Here is a 19801-nt window from a genome sequence, read left to right as displayed (position 1 = left end):
AACACATGGGGCGCTCTGTGTGTGTGTACCTTGTCTTCGTCTACATCGTATTCATGCCTTAAACTTCAAATTAGCTTCACAAGCTTCACCGCTTGCACGATAGGGAAGGAGCCAGCATCGAAGAGCATTACGAGTCTCTCACTTCGTTTGTTCATGGTTTGATGCACTAAAATTTTATTCTCAATGCAGTTTTGGAAAACGAAACCATATCAAGTCCCACCAAATTACTGTTTTAGAAATGGGGAGCTTGTCATGTCGATGCCGATCCATATCTCCCAAGTTCAAAGACTCTCGATCTGGGAGATTTCTCCAACGGGAAGGGGGGAGGGGAGATGCGTTGATTTAATTGATCCCCTTTATTTTTTGCACAAAAAAAACATCACGAAAAAAAAAACTGTGGGGGGGAGAGGCATCAGTAAACGTGACATTGTGCGGTGGCATACTGGCATGAAGTGGCTAAACACTTGAAGGAAGAGTTTCCCAACTACAGTAAAAGGTACAGGTCTCAAAGAAGCGCGGAAGGGGGGGGGGGGGGGGGGGGGCATACCTGTATTTTTCAAAATTTCGGGTTATCAAAACAACTAGCAAAATCTATTTCTGTCAAAAGAACTCGCGCATGTCTTCCTGGGTCACATGTAGACGGACGGGACGGCGCAGCCGGCTGCCAGAAAAGCACGGGTCGAAACTTAGCTTCAGGCCAACTGAAAACATTATGCCAAAATATAGCCAAAGTATTCAGATCGACCAGAATAACTTTACTAAATTCTTTGTACAGCAACGCCAAAACTATTTTACCGTTTTTTCACATTTTTATCGCCTCTACCGCTGCATTAGCAGTGTGCCCTCAGCTAAGAATCGCGTAGCCGCAACCGCGGTTTTGCAAGCGGAGGTTTGGAAAACGGTAGTACAGTTTTCAATATGCGTACACTACCTGTGCACGCAGACTGCCTGTGCCTTTAAAATTTTTTGTTTTTTGTTATGATCACTTCTGTCGCAATTTTTTCCGCAGCGTTTATGGAAAGCAACATCGCTTTAACCAGTCGAGCATTGAACGGGCGTGCATTTTCCGAATTCTGTCAGTTATGTCGTCGCCACACATCATTGTGTCAAGAGCTACCGCGGTTTCGTCTACAGTAGTTGCGGCAAACGGTAACCACAGCTCTGACAGTGTGTGCGCTGGCCGTGCGCATCCTCCCTGAGCTCTGAGCACGCTGCTCTCAGTCTTCATTCCAAGGTTCCCCCCCCCCCCCCCCACCACCACCACTAAAGTTCATACTACCCATCGCAATGAGTAAATCAGCTAACAACATTCGAATTATGACCCAAAGGACAAAGTGTTACTCAGCTGGGGAACTTGACAAATTCGTATATCTGCCAGTTTCACATCATTGAGATTCTACTGTATGTTTAGATGAACGCCTCCTAAACTTGTTCACAATAAAATGCAATGGTTTCACAAAAATCCTGGATTAGATCGGGCTGCATTTTTGTCAATGCAGCCAGATCACGAACAGAAATTTCCATTTCTGGGAGATTTTCCTGGCAACCACACAAACGAAAGAACTGGTCGAAATTCAGGAGACTTGGCTGGTGTGCCCATCTACCACATAAAGGAGGCCGCAATGTCAATTGGGAGCACTAAAAAAATTTAAGAGTTTTTAAGAATGGGAAAAAAATTCTAGGATTTCTGGGGGGCCTTGAAAATGCGTTTTTCAAATTCAATGGTTTTCAGGATTTTCAAGGACCTCTACGCACCCTGGCCTGCTCGGCAGGTCAGCTGTTCTTATTTTGACTTCCTTTTCCTTTTCACCGGGTATCTGAACTCGAGCCAGTGCGCGAGCGTCAATTAACTTTGCAGCACAACTTTCTTTGGCTCCATTGCTTTTTCCGAAAATACAATGAACTCTAACTTGAACAAACGTCGGTCTAACGAATATTTCCAAATAATGAACATTTATAAAATCCCAGGCTGCTCTTTTATGCACTCTATGCAGAAACATTCCAGCTAAACAAATTTCGCAATAGTGAACTTCATTTTGAATGAACTTGATCTGCAGAAGCAGATTAAATTTTGAAATATTTTAAAAGAAGTTTTGTGCTCTGTAGCCTTGGTGTAGGTAATGTGCACTACTCCCAAATAACCTAGCGATAGCAGTAGCAGCGCATTGCCGCAAGCACCAGTGCTTGCGGCAATGCTTAAGCAAAATGGTCATGTAGGAGATGAAAAGAAGGCCTCCTCCTCTTCCTCTTTTTTTTTATGCTTCATCTTTGTTGTTCAGCCTTCTTCGTTTCATGTTTGTGTGCCTACATTTGTACGAGCTCAAAGAAATAGAATGGTTATCTAAAGCAGACAACAACTTCCGCTCCGCTTCCCGAAATTGTTTCTGATGTACAGTATGAACCGTGAGCGCAATTCAAATTAATAAAGAAATAAATTTCATAACAGAATATATCGCCAAGCTTTAAGACTACATGTCACCGCAACAAGTTGTGCCAGAGGCAGTGCACAGAAGCATAGATTCTCTGGACAGCTTTGTTCCTTCGACTATAAGGACACCAGTTCAAGTAAAAATTACATAATTATTTTCAAAATCAACTGCATTTCACCCTTTTGACTTGTTGCCAGCAATGCAGTTTCACATTCTGGTATATATTCCGTTTATTGAACTTTCACCTAAATGAACTTTTTCACTGGGTCCGTTGATATTCACTCAATAGTGAGTTCACTGTATCGATATATCTCAAAAACGTAATCATAGGAGTAAACCCTCGTAAAACAACCATCTGAGCGCCTGTCAATGAGACATTATAAACTGCCACTGAAGCCCAATGCACACATAGGTGAATGTAAGAAGCTTTTACAAGATCATGTACTAATGTACTAGTCATTACAACTAAATGTTACAACGGCCTTCAATACACATTATTATTCCCATCAATATAGAGTTTGCTTGTTTCTCCTCTCTTAAGAATACATCTGCATTTAAGCCTGAAGGTGTTATCCTGGAAGTTAGTCAGGCAGGGACATAAGCAAATATGAGCTTAAAGCTTAAATTTTTCTTTTACCAGGTTTGTACTTGTTTAGCACCAAGTTATCAAATGAAGTGTTTAAAATGCAACAAGCACACTCACATCCTGCAGTATGCGGCGCAGCTTGAGGAGCATTGTCTTCAGTCCATTGAGGTCCTGGCACACTGACCGGTACGAAGATGAGTCCAACTTCACACTGCCATCATCACACTCCTGCATCACCACCTGACGAGGCGGCCGCAGGGGTAAGCTGACAGTGCGCGGACGTGCTTCGCCTGGAATGGCACCACTGGATGGTGTTTTCAGAGGCCATCGGGATGAGAGAGAGTCGGATGCTCGGCGCAAGGCTGCCCCTTCACTGTAAAGACGGTGATTGGTTGTCTGCTCAGCGTCCAGCATTTACAGCCCTGTTAATTCTTTGCAGATGAAGGCAATAAAACTTGTTCCAAAGTTTTTGTTGCAATTGAAAAGCAGTCCCTAATAATGAATGTTTCACAAAATATGCAAATTGAAAAAATTAAGTATCACTTAACTGCCTTTGCTAACTTCTAGTGCCCTATCCCTTTATGCCTTCCCTTCTAAGGCCACTGCAGGCACAATTTGACTTTTTTAACATTAATAATTATGCAAATACTACCCCCTTTCTCATTTCTGCCAAGGGACCATTCCAAACAATGTAGGCCTCTTAAGCCAATGTTATCCTTACTATGACAACCAATGAAGACAAGTGACTTGCTATCACTTTTCACTCTGACTACAATTAGACATATTTATAGTGCGCAATATCAAAATAGGCATTTTGAATTAGTTCCAAGCACATTATGCCCAAGAATGAATTATGTCACTAGTGATTACTCTAAAATTGCTGATTATTCAAGGGGAAAAAATGCATTGCATGCTAGCAAACTTATCAGTTTCTGGATCAAGCAGTCATTTTAGAGAAAGAGTAGCAATAACTTACTCTGAGTGATTACTGTCCCACGAGTTCCTCTTTTCTGCTTGGGAAGCAACAGATGGTCGTGCAACCCTTCTCAATTGTGTTCCGGTATATTTAACAGGACTGGATGCACTGCAATGTACATATCACAAATACTGTCAAGTATAAAACAAAAAAAACTCTCTGTAATGCAAATTGTAATAGAAAATGCTCAGCTTTAGCAAATTTTTTTTTCTTCTATTTTAAACAAAAGTCCTGACTCTCTGCGGTCCCTGATAATACGACCTTACCACTGTCCCACATAACAAAAAGCTGTCCTACACAATGCAATCTTACAGTGTGCATACAAAATTGAAGTCACACACTCGTCTGTGAAGATCCAAAATTACAAAGATGAAACCAAGAACTATATCAAAGAAAATTAAATATCATTATCTCGAATATTTGAGTGTAGATGGACATACCAGAATAATATTAACATTGGTGGACAATTAACCTAAGGGACAATTCACTCATGGTGCAAATCGTCCCTTACATATCAACAGCAACTTCAATTTTTTCACTATAAACCAACCAGAGACTGTGACGGCTTAATATTAATATTAAGTGACACATTTCCGTACAGTTATGCATAGTATGAAATGAAGCTTTTTTTTTTCTTTGTAGCTCAATATGTCTTGTTATTTCATCATAAAAAATTTCTAAAAATGGCATATTCAGCTTGAATTGTGACTTCTGCTATTCAAACACCCCTATAAAAAGGATAATCAGATTACTGCATGAATGACTAGTCTTAAATATTAATAATCCCTAATCCTTTTATTACTGCACTAGTCAAAATGAAGGTGCTGTCCACTCCTCTGTTTTTATAGCGTATTATTAATTAGTAGTAGGAACTATCAATACTTGTAGCACACAGACTGCCTCCTAAAGTCATGTTTTATCAGAATATGAAAAGCTTTAGTTCTTACAGAAAGCTCCAGTTTCCAACCACTTACAACAGCAATAAATATACTATGAATGTCCCCACTACTGCGACCACTTTGGGTAACCACAAAAGAAGCAGGCCAAAACTAAGGGCATTCATCTCAAGAAGGTGAGATGATGAAATGGAATATAAAGAGGCCCAAGTGCCGTAAGGAAGCAAGAATGGCCTAACAGATTGAAAAGTCAGTAAGATAAGTGGAATGAAGAAGGACAATAACACCTTCGAACACCTTTGAAGTGACACCTTTGAAGTGAGCACAACTAACCTTTGAAGGACACCTTTGAAGTGAGCACAATTAACCAGTAACTATTATTATTCCTTCCCACCAACTTTGAGAACAATGAGGTGCTACAGCAAGTGGGAATTGCTGTACTTAACTGTCTCAAATTTCGATTACCTTGTTTTCCTAAAACGGTGACGTCTAAGACACGGTGTCTATAATGTGTTTCTGGCTTTTAAATTGATATCTCAAATGCAATGTGATGGCAATGCTTATTTCCACTGCAATGATGGCAACCCTGTTTCTTGATTATTGAGACCCTGTTGACTGTAGACTCCATTATTTAATGATTATGATGTTTTACAGAAGCTTATCTATGGCTTTGAAGCTAGAGCAATTGTATCATGTTTAATGAACTTGCCTATGCCTACACACATTTATTTTTCTCAGATGAAGTAAACTTTGTGCTCTTCATTTTTCTGTGAACAGCCCAACTTTTTGCTGTGAGAGCGAACAACTGGGCGCGTTGGTTTTACATGATTCGAAAAAGAAGGCGCTAAAAAGTGGCGCCGCCCTGTGTTTGTGTCCCTCCCTTTTCGTCCGTTGTCTTCTTTGCACCTTCTTTTTCATTTCTTTAATTCTGTGACTCCAAGCCATCTAAGTTTTCCCTGCAATACAACTTAGATTTGATTGATGATTTATTTGTGGGGTTTAACGTCCCAAAACCACCATTTGATTATGAGAGACGCCGTAGTGGATGGCTCCGGAAATTTTGACCACCTGGGGTTCTTTAACGTGCACCCAAATCTGAATACACGGGCCTACAACATTTCCGCCTCCATCGGAAATGCAGCCGCCACAGCCGGGATTTGATCCCGCGACCTGCGGGTCAGCAGCCGAGTACCTTAGCCACTAGACCACCGTGGCGGGGCAACTTAGATTTGTAATCCAATGGTGACCCAGCTGAGGCTTTAGTTAGAGTGTCCAAAGTGGAAGGTGTATAAATATTCCATGCTTTCTTGTTACCATCAAAGAGAAAGTGTTTTGATGTCGAGTCTTGAATTACCTGCTGTGATGCTTTAGGAGCAGAATTGTTGGGCTCCCAGTTCGTGGGCAGTTAATATTATACATGCCTTAATAATTAATCTTTAAATCGGAAAACTAAACTTTGCTCCATGAAATTGGCAGCAATGGAGGGCTGTATATTTAAGTTTGACAAGTTCTTTGAATATGAATTTTAGCCACCACCTAGAAGTAGAATCAACACAGGGAAACTGTGAAATGTCAGCAGAATTCCACAGCTCACTACAGAGCGTGGAATTTGCTAAATTTAGACTGTTGTATGGCTTCACATCTTATGCACCCTAGACACTTTTTCAGAAGTCAATTCTAACAACTAGGACAACAAATTTTTGTAAAAACAAACACAGAACAGTCTGCCCAAGTAAATGAACACATTGTTCACATAATAAAATCAGTCATCAGGCAAAAATCTGACCTTTAGAAACTTCTAAATGTGTCAAGTAGTCGCTCTTGAATTCTAACTGTTGAATATGGAAGAAAACGACAGCCGCATCTAGGGCATAGGTATCAGCATCATGGGGATTAAGGTATTCCATTAAAGGGAAGAAGACGGGGCAGCCATGGCGACGGTCTCATTTCTTTACAAATGGTGTCGTGAAACCCGGGACTACGACTCCTGCTGGAACCAAGACCACTAGGAACAGCCATGGATTGACGCGAGTGCAGATAATGTCTGGAGGCTCGCAACACGACAGCCCTCAGGTCTACTTCGGCTCCGTTCCCGACTCGCCCTTCACGACGACAACCCGATATTAGCAAGGCCAGACAGTCCATCGAGGTCAACGTCGTATATTTCAACAGAGCAGCCACGTGAGTGCAGGCATCATCTGAAAGCTCACGAGACGGGAGCCTTCATGTCTATTTCAGCTCTGTTCTGACTCAACTTTCACGATGACAGCCTGAGGTTTGCAAGGTTTGGACGCACATAAAGGAAACTTTGACTGCTCAACGGTATGTTTCCGCTCATTGCAAGATTTTCTTGACAATCACACCTTTAAAGCTCATGAAGCCAGGCAGGCAGGCAAAGAACTTCATTTTGATCTGGAAATGTCGCTCATTCCCCCCACCCCTAGGGAGCGACAAAGCGACTAACTTTTGTCCCGACACCCATCCTCTAGGTGCAGCCTTCGGAGCACCAAGAACATGAAGTGAGGCATGAAATGCCCTAACAAGGGCTTCGAGGCTCTCAAGATTAATATTCTGAATTCTGATCATCCACTCTTGGCCCTTGAAACTACAAGCTGCGTGTCGTCCTATTTGATGGAACTTCATTATGACCATATATACAAGATTCGCGAAGCCAATATGTCGAGTTGCTTTGGTAGCATCTGCCCATGAGGCTTTAAGGGAAAGAATAGAAATGAAAGATGTACATCACCAGCAGACGTATCAGAGCGAATTCCCAAGTAACAGCTGCAACGTTAGCGACTACCTGAACCATGAACTACTGAACCCTATGCAAACCATTTGAAGATTATAAGTGCTCACAGTGCTTTTGTTTCAACATGGCATGTTCATCTGATGCAGGCAGAAATGTGTTAAATATAGAAGAAAATGCGGGCCACATTTGGGGCATAAGTATCATCATCATAGGGATTAAGGTGTTCTATTAAAGGGAAGAAGATGGGGCGGCTATCGCATTGGTCTCATTTTTTTACACTAACCATCCTTGAAAACCATTTACTTAACTTGATAATGTAATCTCAATGTATAGGCCAGCAAGCATTTTTCAGGGGTGCAAAAGCCAAAATAGAATTTGGAGCAATTCGTGGAGCAGTAAAATGTTACTTTTGCAGCACAAAAATTCAAATTTGGAGCAAGTTACGGGGAACAAAACGTTAATTTTTTATCACGAAAGACCAAATATGGAGCAGTGTGAAAAAGAAGTCTTACCTTACATTGAGAACAAAAATGTGCACAAATCATTCAACATGCCCTAAATCGTGCAGTGAGTAAGAGCACTGCTATTTCATTAAAATTAGTATCACCTTACAGAGCAAATAATGATGTCCACATTAACATTTGCCACGTCTGACTCTGCAAATTCAAATGTGGATCTGCCAAGCTGGAGAGCTTGAAATCCAGGGATTCGTAGGGGTAGCGAAAAAATAAAAACTGGCGGACAGTTTTTTATTAGGATTAGGGCGCCAGAAATGTCACACAATGCTCCAAATAACTGCCAGTAACTTTTTCCGACATCATCAATCCTACTAGTACTCACAACTATGCACCGTATACACGCATGAATAGTTGAACAAAATGTGCTGTGTTCCCTGATTAGTGCTCACAACCCATTCAAAACCAAAACGCCCTTTTTTCGCATGGCACTGCTGTACTGCGGCGAAGCTAGATTAAGCAGCGTTCTGCACGAGTTAGAACTAGTCATGAAACACCGCTAAGTCCTCCCTCTCTTTTTTTTTTTTTTTTCACGATGGGATTAGGTTTACGGCACAACTGCTTGTCTCGCTTGCAAGGCGCATTTAACAAGATAAAGTAACAATGGGGCATGGTTGTTGGCCTAGCGACAGCACCGGATATCTATCGCCGGGACGACACAACTTAAAGATACAAAAATTTTTTATGTGCCGTAGCTATGGCAATCAATGTGGTCACCGGCAACGCCAATTTTTGCAACACATCGAGTCTGTTCGCACGTGGAAAACGCTTCATACGCTCCCACCTTTAGTTGCTAACGCGCCATAGCCACATTTGCTGACTAGGAAGTTCAGATTGCCCGCGAAGCGTTCGTGGATACAGCAACTCTTGTTTTCAAGTTGCATTGTCCCGCCGATAGGTATCCGCAGAGATCAGTGAACCGATGGCGCACGGCTTCCTTACTTTGTCTGGCGGATCGCGTGTCGCTAGTGCCCTCGCCTAATGGGCACCATGGGTTGAATCTGCGCACTTGGATTCATTGATGACGCAAACCGCAAGCAGATAGCCAACATGGCCGCCGTTTCTCGCCAAAATTAGCGCAACTGAGAAAACTTCGAGGCTGGTCGGGCATTTTGGCACAACGTGGCGCAGTTTCAGCAAATTTCATGGTTTTGGCGCAGCTCGACGCAAGAATGAGAAACTATCAAATTGTTGTAGCTGTTGCACCCCTGATTTTTATATAGCGCTCTCCTCTTCTCCCAACCTTTAAGGGATCAACTACTGGCCAAAACATGTGGTTAGATCCTGGTAGAAATTAAAAGACCATGAAATATAGTGACAGATTACAGCATTCTTCACCCATTCTGAGTAGGATTTATATTTTTAAAAGTAACAGAAGCTGGTATGCCTCACAGCCTAGTGGGAGAGCCTTGAAGCTGAATTATCTGATGCTGCCATGCGTGTCGCAATTAGTCCTCAGAATTACAGTATGTATATTATTATCTATGCCCGCTCAATTCTGCGCTGCTTACCAAGGTAAGAGGAGTTGCACGGTGAAAAGCGGAGCTGTCTTTACAGCCACCAGTGGATTATGTCGAGCCACGGCGCTTGTGCATCGTGTGCACGCATGCGGAGTAAACTGCTGCAATCAAACATAAACTGCTCTTGCACTCTCTGTTTGCAGCATCTGTCGCACCCCTTCTGTCCCGCTCACCGATAAAGAAATGTTCTTCCTCTGCTTCGCAGTGTGATGTACTTATGCATTATCATTGTGTTTTGCGCATGATTCGTGCCACTGATGACTGTATAAAAGCAAAGACTTTCACAAGAAATAAACTGTTGGCAGTTCAGCCCTCTGTCTCGCCTCTTCTTTCCCCTCCTGTCGCTTGCGCTGTTAAGCACTGTTTACCATACTTCTAATAAAAGTAATAACACCCGCTATGCTTTCCTTGGCATCATTTTCTCTTAGTTCTCATTAATATTGTGCCTAACAAAAAAATGAGTCCTTACATATATAGCAAGGATCTCGTTCTGGCTGACTTGATGCCATAAGATAGTATGCGAGGGATTATTGGTCGGCTGCCAGCTTATAATAAGATCACGCACTACGCTACACCAACAGGTAAAGAAAGAGTGTTTCACACTCGCAGTAATAGCTACTAATCCTTCAGTCCGTGACTAAACGCTCTGGCCATTGTGCTAAAGGAAACAGATGCCATGAAAATTATTTGTCGGTCCCTTTGACATTAAGAATTGTCAAATACATTGATTCTAGACATGAACTTGATTGGTGGAAGTAAATGAGTATGTGAACTTAAAATTTTTTATCAAAACAATAGCTACAACTGTGAGTCCTTCTGAATACAAGTCAACCTCAACTTTCCACTCCTCTCCCTCCCTACCCTTCCTGGGCATTACGGTCAGGGTTGGTACAACAAGCTCTTGTCTAAGCGGTAAGATTACATATGTTTTCATGTGAAAGTTGCACGAGCAACTTTCACATGTTGCTTAGCAGTCGCATTATTGCAATATTACATTAAGGCAGTACCACTTTTCTATTCAAAACAAACGTATATTTAGCTGTTTGTTTTAAGCTGCACATACAGAAAGCTATAACAGCCAAAAAAAAAGCTATCCTTTTAAAGTAAAGGGATTGTGAAATGTTGCTCTTAAAATGACAGTGCAGAACCACTGTCAGCTGCTACAAGCACTAACTATAGGTGATGTTTTAAGCGACATTAGCCTGGGAAGAGTAAAAGTGTATTGAAGCTTATAAATGCAAAGCCTTGATAATCATCTATGCAGGTCTATTCTTCTTATGCTGACGTCACCTAAAACATCATCTAGTTAGTGCATGTGGCTGTTGGCAGTTTCGCATTGTCGTCTTAGCAACCTCTTCACGACTTCTTTAATATTAAATAAAAGTTCACGAGCTACATAGACTAATGCAAGGCCACATGATAGAATATACTTTTTGGTGGTTGTTTTTGCCAAGTGGGGCCCTAAACACCATTCTTTTTGCAATGAATTAAAAATACAAATCCAAATTAAATTAAAGATAAACAGTGCTGAGTTCAGTCACTAAAAGATGAACCCTTTCTATCCGTGGGTTTATCTCAAATGATGCTCTGAAAGGTTGTAGGTGCCTTTAATTTGTGGGCCTATTATACCAAAAAAGGCACATACACGTTGTGGTAAAAGCCTAAACAAGGCACGTGTGCATCAAAAATATTTTGTAAAGCATAGTTTAGTAAAGCTAGTGTGCCACATTAATGGCTTTCTATATGAAACAACTTATTAGAAAGCTGTTATGTTACCAGAACGCCAAGAAACAATACCAGTTTTAATCTTCAATATATTTTATAAAATAAGCATGATGGCCATAGTAGGCATGCGCTCGAGGGGGGTAAGGGGGACAGCCACTTCCCTAGTCACTGGGGCGAGGGGGGGGGGCACAAGGTCTTCCGCACAGATTAACTCAATAAGGAAAGGGGGTGCTGCGACGATCCTTTGTCCCCATGAAGGGAAACCGTGCACATGCCTATGGTGATGCTATTGCTTGGTGCAATGAAAAGTGACAATATCTACTGTATACTGAAAGTGTGAAGTGACATATTGGATACAAAAACGTTCAAGTAATCAAGCAGAATAGGTATAATACTCACACTTCTGTGGAATCCTTGCACATACTAGTTTCAAAGTCCAGCATAAGGTCATCAGAGCCCAGGCTTGAACAAGATGATCCGGCATCAGAACATAAGGGGTGGAGGTCATCCAATGTACGGTCAACTTTAGACTGTCGTCCACTAAATGACTGTAGAGCATGCAGCTCAAAGATAGACTTTTTCACTGACGGTGCCGCTCTTCCTCGAGACCGCTCCAGGGCGATCAGGCCCGGCTGATCAGAGATATCATCATCAATTAAAAATCCGTCTGATGTGGGGCTGAGAAAACCAGCGCATTTTTCTTCCTTGCTTGGGCTTAGTGGAGCTGATGGTAGTGGAGGTCCTTTTGCAACTCCCTCTTTCTTTCGCTCCGGTGAGCCATCCTTTGCTGCGTGAGCTGCCTTGGCACCCTTGGTCAGTATTCCCCTGGCAATGACAGCCCTAGTTGGGCTACTGAAGCCCTTAGTGGTCTTTGGTTCAACAGTTCGCTTCCACTGAGGAGCCTCTGAATATTTCTTTAATGGAGTGATGCGCCGATAAGACAGGATTCCCCGGTATGCCGCGTAGGAGTCCGGCTGGTCATAGACACCCATCTTGGAGGCATTTCCATCAACTGTAGCCAGTTGTGCTCCAACAGGGAGCGTTGTGGGCAGCACAGTCGAGTCCAACTCATTTCCTACACCCACAGCCTCCGTTAAAACAGGCGACGACTCCACCTGTAGCGTCGTGCTGCTGCTCTGAGCCTTCCCGCCACTCTCACTGCCAGTAGGTGGGTCACCCAGAGAGTGGCCCAGACCAGAGTCGTAGTCGGTGCTACCGCTGTCTCCGCTGTGGCTCCTGTCTGAAATGCTCTCCTTGTCCGGCGACACACGCTGCTGGCAACCAGCCCGCTTTGCTGCAGCGTCTCCCACTGGTTGGTTAGAGATGCGAGTTTCTGCATGCAACTTCTCACTCGCAGCCCGCTGTGGTACAGGTGGCACTCTGGTTGTGACAACAGCAACCTGAGGTTTGGGAAGCCCACTTAAGTGCGCTGTAATCTTAGTTGGAATTTTGGTGGCCCCATATTGTATGCGCTCAGAGTTCTCAGAAGATGCTTTGGGCCCCTCAGTTCTAAGCTGGAATGAGGAACTGTCTGTAACATTTGGTTTACCACTGTCAAGGACACCCTTCTTAAGGTTTGTGAAATCTCGGGATGCACTTTCATCCTCGAAGTTGTTATTGAAGCTGGGATTGTTCACATCAATATTGTCAGTCACAGCTCTCCTGCTCTTCTCTGCAAAGTTTGTTGTGACTGTAGCACTGGCATTGCCTTGCAGATTTCCGGACTGTACAGTATTGGCACGGTATTTAGTAGGGGGAGGAATACAGCGCCGGAAGTTAACCTCCGACGTATCTGCAGGAGCAACTGTTCCCCTTGTGTAAGGCGTGGCACGTGGTAGACGTAGCGCACTATCTTGGGAAGAAGAAGCCGACATGGGAGCAGAGGAGTATGGCTGTGATGCTGACTTGCTCTTACTTGAGTAGCATGTGCCCATCAAGGCATGAAAAGGTGTACTTTGACTCGAAATTCTGCGAAAATATTAGGAACAAAATGTCACAAAGCACCTTTCAGAAGAGCAGAAGAGTACAATAAATGGCAGCAAAAGGGTATATGAAATCACACTACACGAAAAACTAGCCATCCAAGACAGTTTCCCAGACCCAAGTTTATTAGTTTCTTTTGCACAGACACAGAGAAGCCAGGTAAAATTACTACAAGATGGATCGACTTAAGAGCAACTAATCATGCTTTTGTGCAATGCCAAAACAGATACCAAGTTATCTCCAAGTGTCAATGAGAACTTGACCAATTTAAGATCCAAGAAGGATTTGGCGTGTCGACGTGACCATTTCACTTAAAATATGAATCCACCTCCAGTAATAATAAATAATAACCACAGAAATTATCCATGTAACTTCTAACATATAAAGCAGATGATTGAATTGAATTGAATCTTTATTTTCATGTTTGAGACTACATGAAGGATACCAGGAGTAAAAGCGGCATTAACACAGCTTGACTAGCTTCTGCTACCTAAAATGAATAGGTTGGAAGCATTGGCATACAATAAAAAAAAAACCTACTATACAGAAATATGATAGAAGGCAAAAGCTAACTCCATAGAACTGAAGTGGAAAATATACAGTGCTTGCATTCTGTCAGTACTAGCATATAAGCAGAAACTTAGAATAAAAAAGAAAACTTGGAAAGAAGTTATTCATCACACAGCGTGCGATAAAATAACTAATGATCAGTGTAACATTGAAAAATAGGAGGACAACAGAATAGATATGAAAACAAACAAGAGTAGCTGATATTCTAGTTGGCATTAAAGGGGTTCTAAAGCAACTCTTGGACTTGATGATAAAAGAAGAGTTACTAGTAGTAAACACTGTTATGAACTGTTCAGTCATGTTTAAATATTATCTGGGGTTTACTGTGCAAAAACCACGATATGATTAGGAGGCACGTACCATTGGAGAGTTCTGGCGATTTCAACCATCTGGTGTTCTTTAATGTGCACTGACAGCGCACAGTACATGGGCCCCTAGCATTTCACCTCAACTGCAATGCGACTGCCATGGTCAGGGTCAAACCAGCAACCTTCTGTTCAGTCAAATTTCTTAGTTGTGCAAAGCACATAGATTTCACAATTGCATGGTGAAGTTACCACTTTAATAAGAGCCCTCTCTTCATAGAGGGGCTTCTCCTCGCTTTCTTCAAAGCTGCTCATAGCTGCCAGATTTTATCATTTGGCAGATTGTTACTAATGGTCAATAGCTGACATAAATCTAGAGCACTGCTTTGATCAGATATGCTTGTTGTGGTCACTGTGTAAGTATTGTATTTAAATAAATAGGCTGACATAACCAAACACTTTACTACGAGTTCTGATATGAATAATGCACACCTGGGAGTGTACAACTGCTTTCTGATGAAATCCGTGTGCCCGTGACTTGCAAACTGCCTTTTCAGCATCAGCACCGCTCGAGCTTTGTGGTTGCTTTTTAAGTTTTGAATGCCTTACGTGGCCTCAAACCTTACAAAACTTGTGTGCATCATTGAGTTCCAAGACTAGGAGTGCAGGATTATTTAGCATAGTGTTACCTGCCACACACAATAGAAAACAAGCTCTACACAGAGGTCATAGAGACTCATGTACCTGTTGTTTTAGGTAATGCAGGTAGAACTAACACTTCAGGTGTGCTTACCTTCGTTGCTGCAATTAGTATGAAAGTGATGGAGTGCATGTAATTGTGTGTCATAATCTTGTTACAGTGCAAAGGGACAATAACACAAAAAAGTAAGGCAGAAAAGACATGCGCTTGTCCTCCTTGCCTTACCTTTTCTGGGGTCATACTAATTTCTGAATTAGCAGCCTTACTTAAACATGATAAACTCACCAAATTTCAGTTCTTGGAAGTGTAATTAGGGGGTGGGATCTCAATTTGTTACTGAATCGATTGCTTATCAGCAATGATAATTCAGCAATGAGTGTGAAAAAGCAAAGAAAAAATTCCTCTTTTCCCAGCTTGTGATCATGGCCAAGTGGATAGAGGCTAGAGACACATATTCAGTACTAATCAGTATCAGTTTTCTGAGCTTTTTCTTCATTAGTAGGAATACCAGAGTTATTGAACTAGAAATATAATACAATTTAATGAGCTAGAATATAATACAAATTGCAATATGGGTAAAATATGCTCATTGCACTTTATAAAAAAAGGAGAGTGGACTGGTGACATGTGTAACAAGGTTCTCCAAAACTTGTATAGAAAGAGAGCAGGGTATAAATACTGCTTGTGGATGTAAATAGAGAAAGAAACTAGAGTATAATCATAGGAATGGGAAGTTTCATTAGGTAAAACAAAGGTTTTCAGGCATATCTGTAAATGGGACAATGGAAGCAAGCTCTAAAGGTGTTTCATCCAAAAATGACCAATTCTGAAATATATCCTTGTGGCACCCTATTTTTATTCATAATTATTTCAAGAAATACGAACAAATATTCTACAAGCACAATTTAATGCTATCCAGCTATCAGTTAGAGCACTAAAGGGTGAATTTTCATTTTAATATGCCACAGCTACCTCCTTGAGACAGGAACTAGCAAAGGCTAGTCCATCCAACAGCTGCGAACAATACCCCATACCAGGGCAACCGATACGATATCTTCTTTTACTTAAAAATATCTGCTAATGTTATCAGGGCATATTGCAGATAGTGCTACACGTATTATTTGAAAAATGTAAGTCCTGTTAATTAGAACACACTTTTTGGTCACTAGAGGTTCTAGTTAACAAGATTACACTGAATGCTGCCAATGGTGCTTGACTTCTAGCAACACAGCAATAAAAATTTGAATTTCTCTTACAATAATGAACAAAGTTGAAACATTTGTGCAGTAAAATGCTCCCTACACAGCCACTTAAAGCTTTCCATTGACTGCCGCAATGCCAAAGGATCCATTAATGTGATTACTATATATAATAATACCCTTTTTCTTTAGCTAAGAAATGTCCCTCAACAAAGTCAGAAGTATATAGGGTCTTTCTTCGTTCAAGATGGTGCAAAGCCGAATTTGCCTAGAAAATACAGTCTAAACTTCACTACTACTGCTTTGGCTATCCATACAGCCAATGCAGTAGCTAAGGCTATACCACTACACCTTGCTGCTCTCTAATACACAACTGTGCACATTAATTTTATAATGCGGGCCAGATGGCCAGCATTAGGATATTGCAAACAAATTATTTTCTTTACCACCCTTAGTGGAGGTGATTTCACCAAATGTATCAAGAGGCAGCTTATCAAGCATGTTATATGGGAAGAAAACAGTGCAAGAAAAGTGTGTAAGAAGTCTCATAAAAAAAATAAGCGTGCAGACATTGGCAAACACACACCTTAAATGTTGCCTTTGGGCAAAAAGGAAACATACACAAAACTTATCGGTGCTTGCTCAGCAATGGCAGTGCCACCTGTCAATGCAATACACATGCCAGTCTATGCAGAAAATTTTCCAAGCTTCACATTTCATCTTTACAGGAGGTAACTGAAGGCTGGCTTATGTACCCATTTCTCCTAATGCTGCTACGCACAGCTTCAACCATAAAGTAGATTTCTTCTTTCTATGCCTGTATATAACTACTGAATCATCAAACTGTGACAGTGGAGCAAAAATTAGATGGGGATACTCAGGTTGAAGTCGTTAATGCACAATTACTTTCAATTTTTGCAACAGGCCGATTACTTAACAAGACGAAGTGTCGTATATACATTCAACCATTTCGTTTTGAGAAATACACAGCGATTTCAGAAGCTTTGAAATTCTTCATAAACAAATACAAAGCCACATATAGTATATACACTAGATGCAACACATCCGATGCACTGGCATGCTTCACCACTATAATTTAATCAACATAACCTATGTGAATGCTGGAGAATGCATTGGTGACAAGTAACCCAATAACAGCCTTAAGAAGATTGTTAAATGTTCCACTAAATACTGCCCTCATCATATTAAAACCAAGAAGCTAACACACCAAAATATATGAGAAAAAAATGAAACTGATGAAATTTCCGTTTTTCAGCCTGTTGATAAATGTGATGAGTGATTTGGGTAAGCTCTTTCACCTGCTGAAATGCACAACATGAATGAATTAAAGACTGTTGCCATCTTCTACTTACAAGTCATTCTATCTGGTACATAAAATGAATCAAAGTCATTCTGCCCCAATAGCCGCACACAATAATTAAATTCCGTGTAGTACACCCTCCATTTCAACAATCGGTTGCCAGGGCATTAATCGCGGGTCTCTCCCTAGCCTATGCTAAGAGCAATGTTCCTTCCCGGAGTATATGAACATTCCCACAGTCAAAGGTACCTTTTGGATTTCGGAGCAGCACTCAATGATAGCTGATTACCAGATCACTTATATAAAAACATGCACTTCCAAGTTTTTTGCCTTCAGAATATTAAAACACAGGACACCAGTGCAGTTATATCGCAGTTTCGAGGAAAGTTATTGAATTTAAGCATGTCGGGTCTTTCAAGTATTACACGCAAAGCCTTCAGCGTTTATTAAGGCAAAGACAGCAGTTATTTTCAAACATACGAGTTTCTCCAAATAAAATAATGAGTGGTGGCTCTTGTGATAGAAAGAAACGTCAGCAAAAGAAATAATGTTCTCTTATGATCGAAGGCTTACAGCAGCTAATACTCGCACGTAAACATCTACCTTTCTGACTGCGGAAATAAGTGTAGCATGGCTTAATTTGAGGTATAAGCATAATATAAAAAAATATGGTAACACTGTGCTTTGAGGGCACCGTGCCAAACACAGTAAACAGGTTTAACCAGAGGTAAGCCAAATCAGATACGCTTAAAAACCGATAAATTGACGCGAACGCGTCATCGGAACTCCCATCTGGTCAACGCACTCCTTATGCGTTGCGCATTTCTATCGGCACTGGGACATTTCAAAGCGAGAGCACATTACACGAACCGGGCAATATGTATGTGTGTATACTACTGTGTGTGGATGTTTTTGACAGACTCCAAGATCGAACCTTGCAGAGGCATAGGAAAGAGCAGTAAACGCCGTGTGCCGACGAATGGTACATACACTAAGATCAGTTAATAGCGGGCCTTTCATTGCCGGCATTTGACGCATTACATAAATGCTGTCATTCGATCGCTTAGGAGCTGCTAGAGAAAGTTAAGTTTCACTTACATGCATTAAGAACAGTGCCCCTTCAGTAGACAGCTCACGTCCACGGGTAGCATCGCATCCAAAAAAAAGCAGATTAAGATTACATTTAACAGTAAATCACAGATTTCTGCACTAACGCATATCTGACAAACTTCACGAGCAAATAACCCGACACAACCAATCCGGTGCTACAAACCCACGGAATCACGAGCTGCCAAATCGCCGTAAACAGCCCACTTCATATTAGCATTAGCGTCGTTAGATGGCTCTAGTGTTCAGATAAAATATATCGCTAAATATATCACTATGGGAGGCGGCCGTTGGTGTTAGTGCGGCGTTGGCGGCGTTTCGCCGCCAGGCTACAGTGTACTGAAAGGGGGCAGTGGAGTGAACGAGGCGGCCGCGCCGCATCTCGGCTGATTCTCCGGCGGGTGACAGTAGTGGCGGCGCTGTAGACCCATGGTACTGCTCCTGATCCTCCTGATCAATGAAAAGATTAGAAGAAAGGTTTCTCAGTGGCTGGCAGAAGTACATAAAAAGGACAGAAAGGCAGCTGCGAAATTTTGGAACCATCTAAACTCCCTAAGAAATTAAACAAGCCTAGAGCAGAGGTTTATAACTACACCTCAAGGTTCTTAGGCTAGAAGGACACTAAGCTATTGAACATATAAGAACAAGGGTGACAGAACAATTTCAACAAAGTGCCTCATGCACCGGAATAGACAGGGATGGATGAAGTGGCACAATGGCATAATTTTCACAACGAGAGTGGGAAAGGGCTGAGAAGAGGGTCCCAAGTAGTACATCAACAGGCCCAAATGGCATTCCAATTATGCTTATCAGCATAATTGGAATGTTAATAATTGGAATTGGAAAGACATTGGGTCCCAAGTCTAAACAGACTTTGAGAGAGGCAGTAAGCAGAACATTATTCGATGGTGAAGTCCCCGATGGATGGAAGCTTAGCAGAATGAGCATGATCTATAAAGGAAAGGGGGACAAAGCTGACATAAGCAACTACCATCCTATAACAGTGACATCAGTGGTCTACAAGTTGGCGATGCAGATTATAAAGGAAAGACTGCAGGCATGGATAGAGGATGAGGGGGGGGGGGGGGGGGGCTGGGAGAACTGCAGAATGGGTTTCAGAAATACAGGAGGTTGGAAGACAAACTGTTCTCACTGACGCAGTGCATCGAAATAGCAGAAAAGGAATTCAGGACCCTGTGGCTAGCATTTTTGAATAT

The 19801-nt window shown here is 41.8% G+C and overlaps 1 protein-coding gene across 8 annotated transcripts in view; it reads right to left on the bottom strand.

The window, feature by feature from the left end:
• Window positions 1-18819, bottom strand: part of LOC119187444 (uncharacterized) — a 134349-nt gene extending 115530 nt beyond the window's left edge. For 3 of the 8 annotated variants that reach the window (XM_037435554.2, XM_037435555.2, XM_075878731.1), the window contains exons 1-4: window positions 18576-18816; window positions 11799-13367; window positions 3992-4099; window positions 3133-3388 (exon numbers count right to left, since the gene is read on the bottom strand). In XM_037435554.2, the coding sequence (XP_037291451.2) occupies window positions 3133-3388; window positions 3992-4099; window positions 11799-13333 (1899 nt within the window). In that variant the 5' untranslated portion in view covers window positions 13334-13367; window positions 18576-18816. Of the gene's footprint in view, window positions 1-3132; window positions 3389-3991; window positions 4100-11798; window positions 13368-18575 lie in introns of all 8 variants that reach the window. The other 5 variants (XM_075878727.1, XM_075878730.1, XM_075878728.1 and 2 more) reach the window with 3 other exon arrangements.
• Between the last annotated feature and the right edge of the window lie 982 nt (window positions 18820-19801).

This window comes from Rhipicephalus microplus, chromosome X (genome assembly GCF_043290135.1).
Source record: "Rhipicephalus microplus isolate Deutch F79 chromosome X, USDA_Rmic, whole genome shotgun sequence".
Taxonomy (NCBI): domain Eukaryota; kingdom Metazoa; phylum Arthropoda; class Arachnida; order Ixodida; family Ixodidae; genus Rhipicephalus; species Rhipicephalus microplus.
The sequence above is the reverse complement of the archived record's forward strand: the minus strand, read 5'-3'. Positions and strand labels throughout refer to the sequence as shown.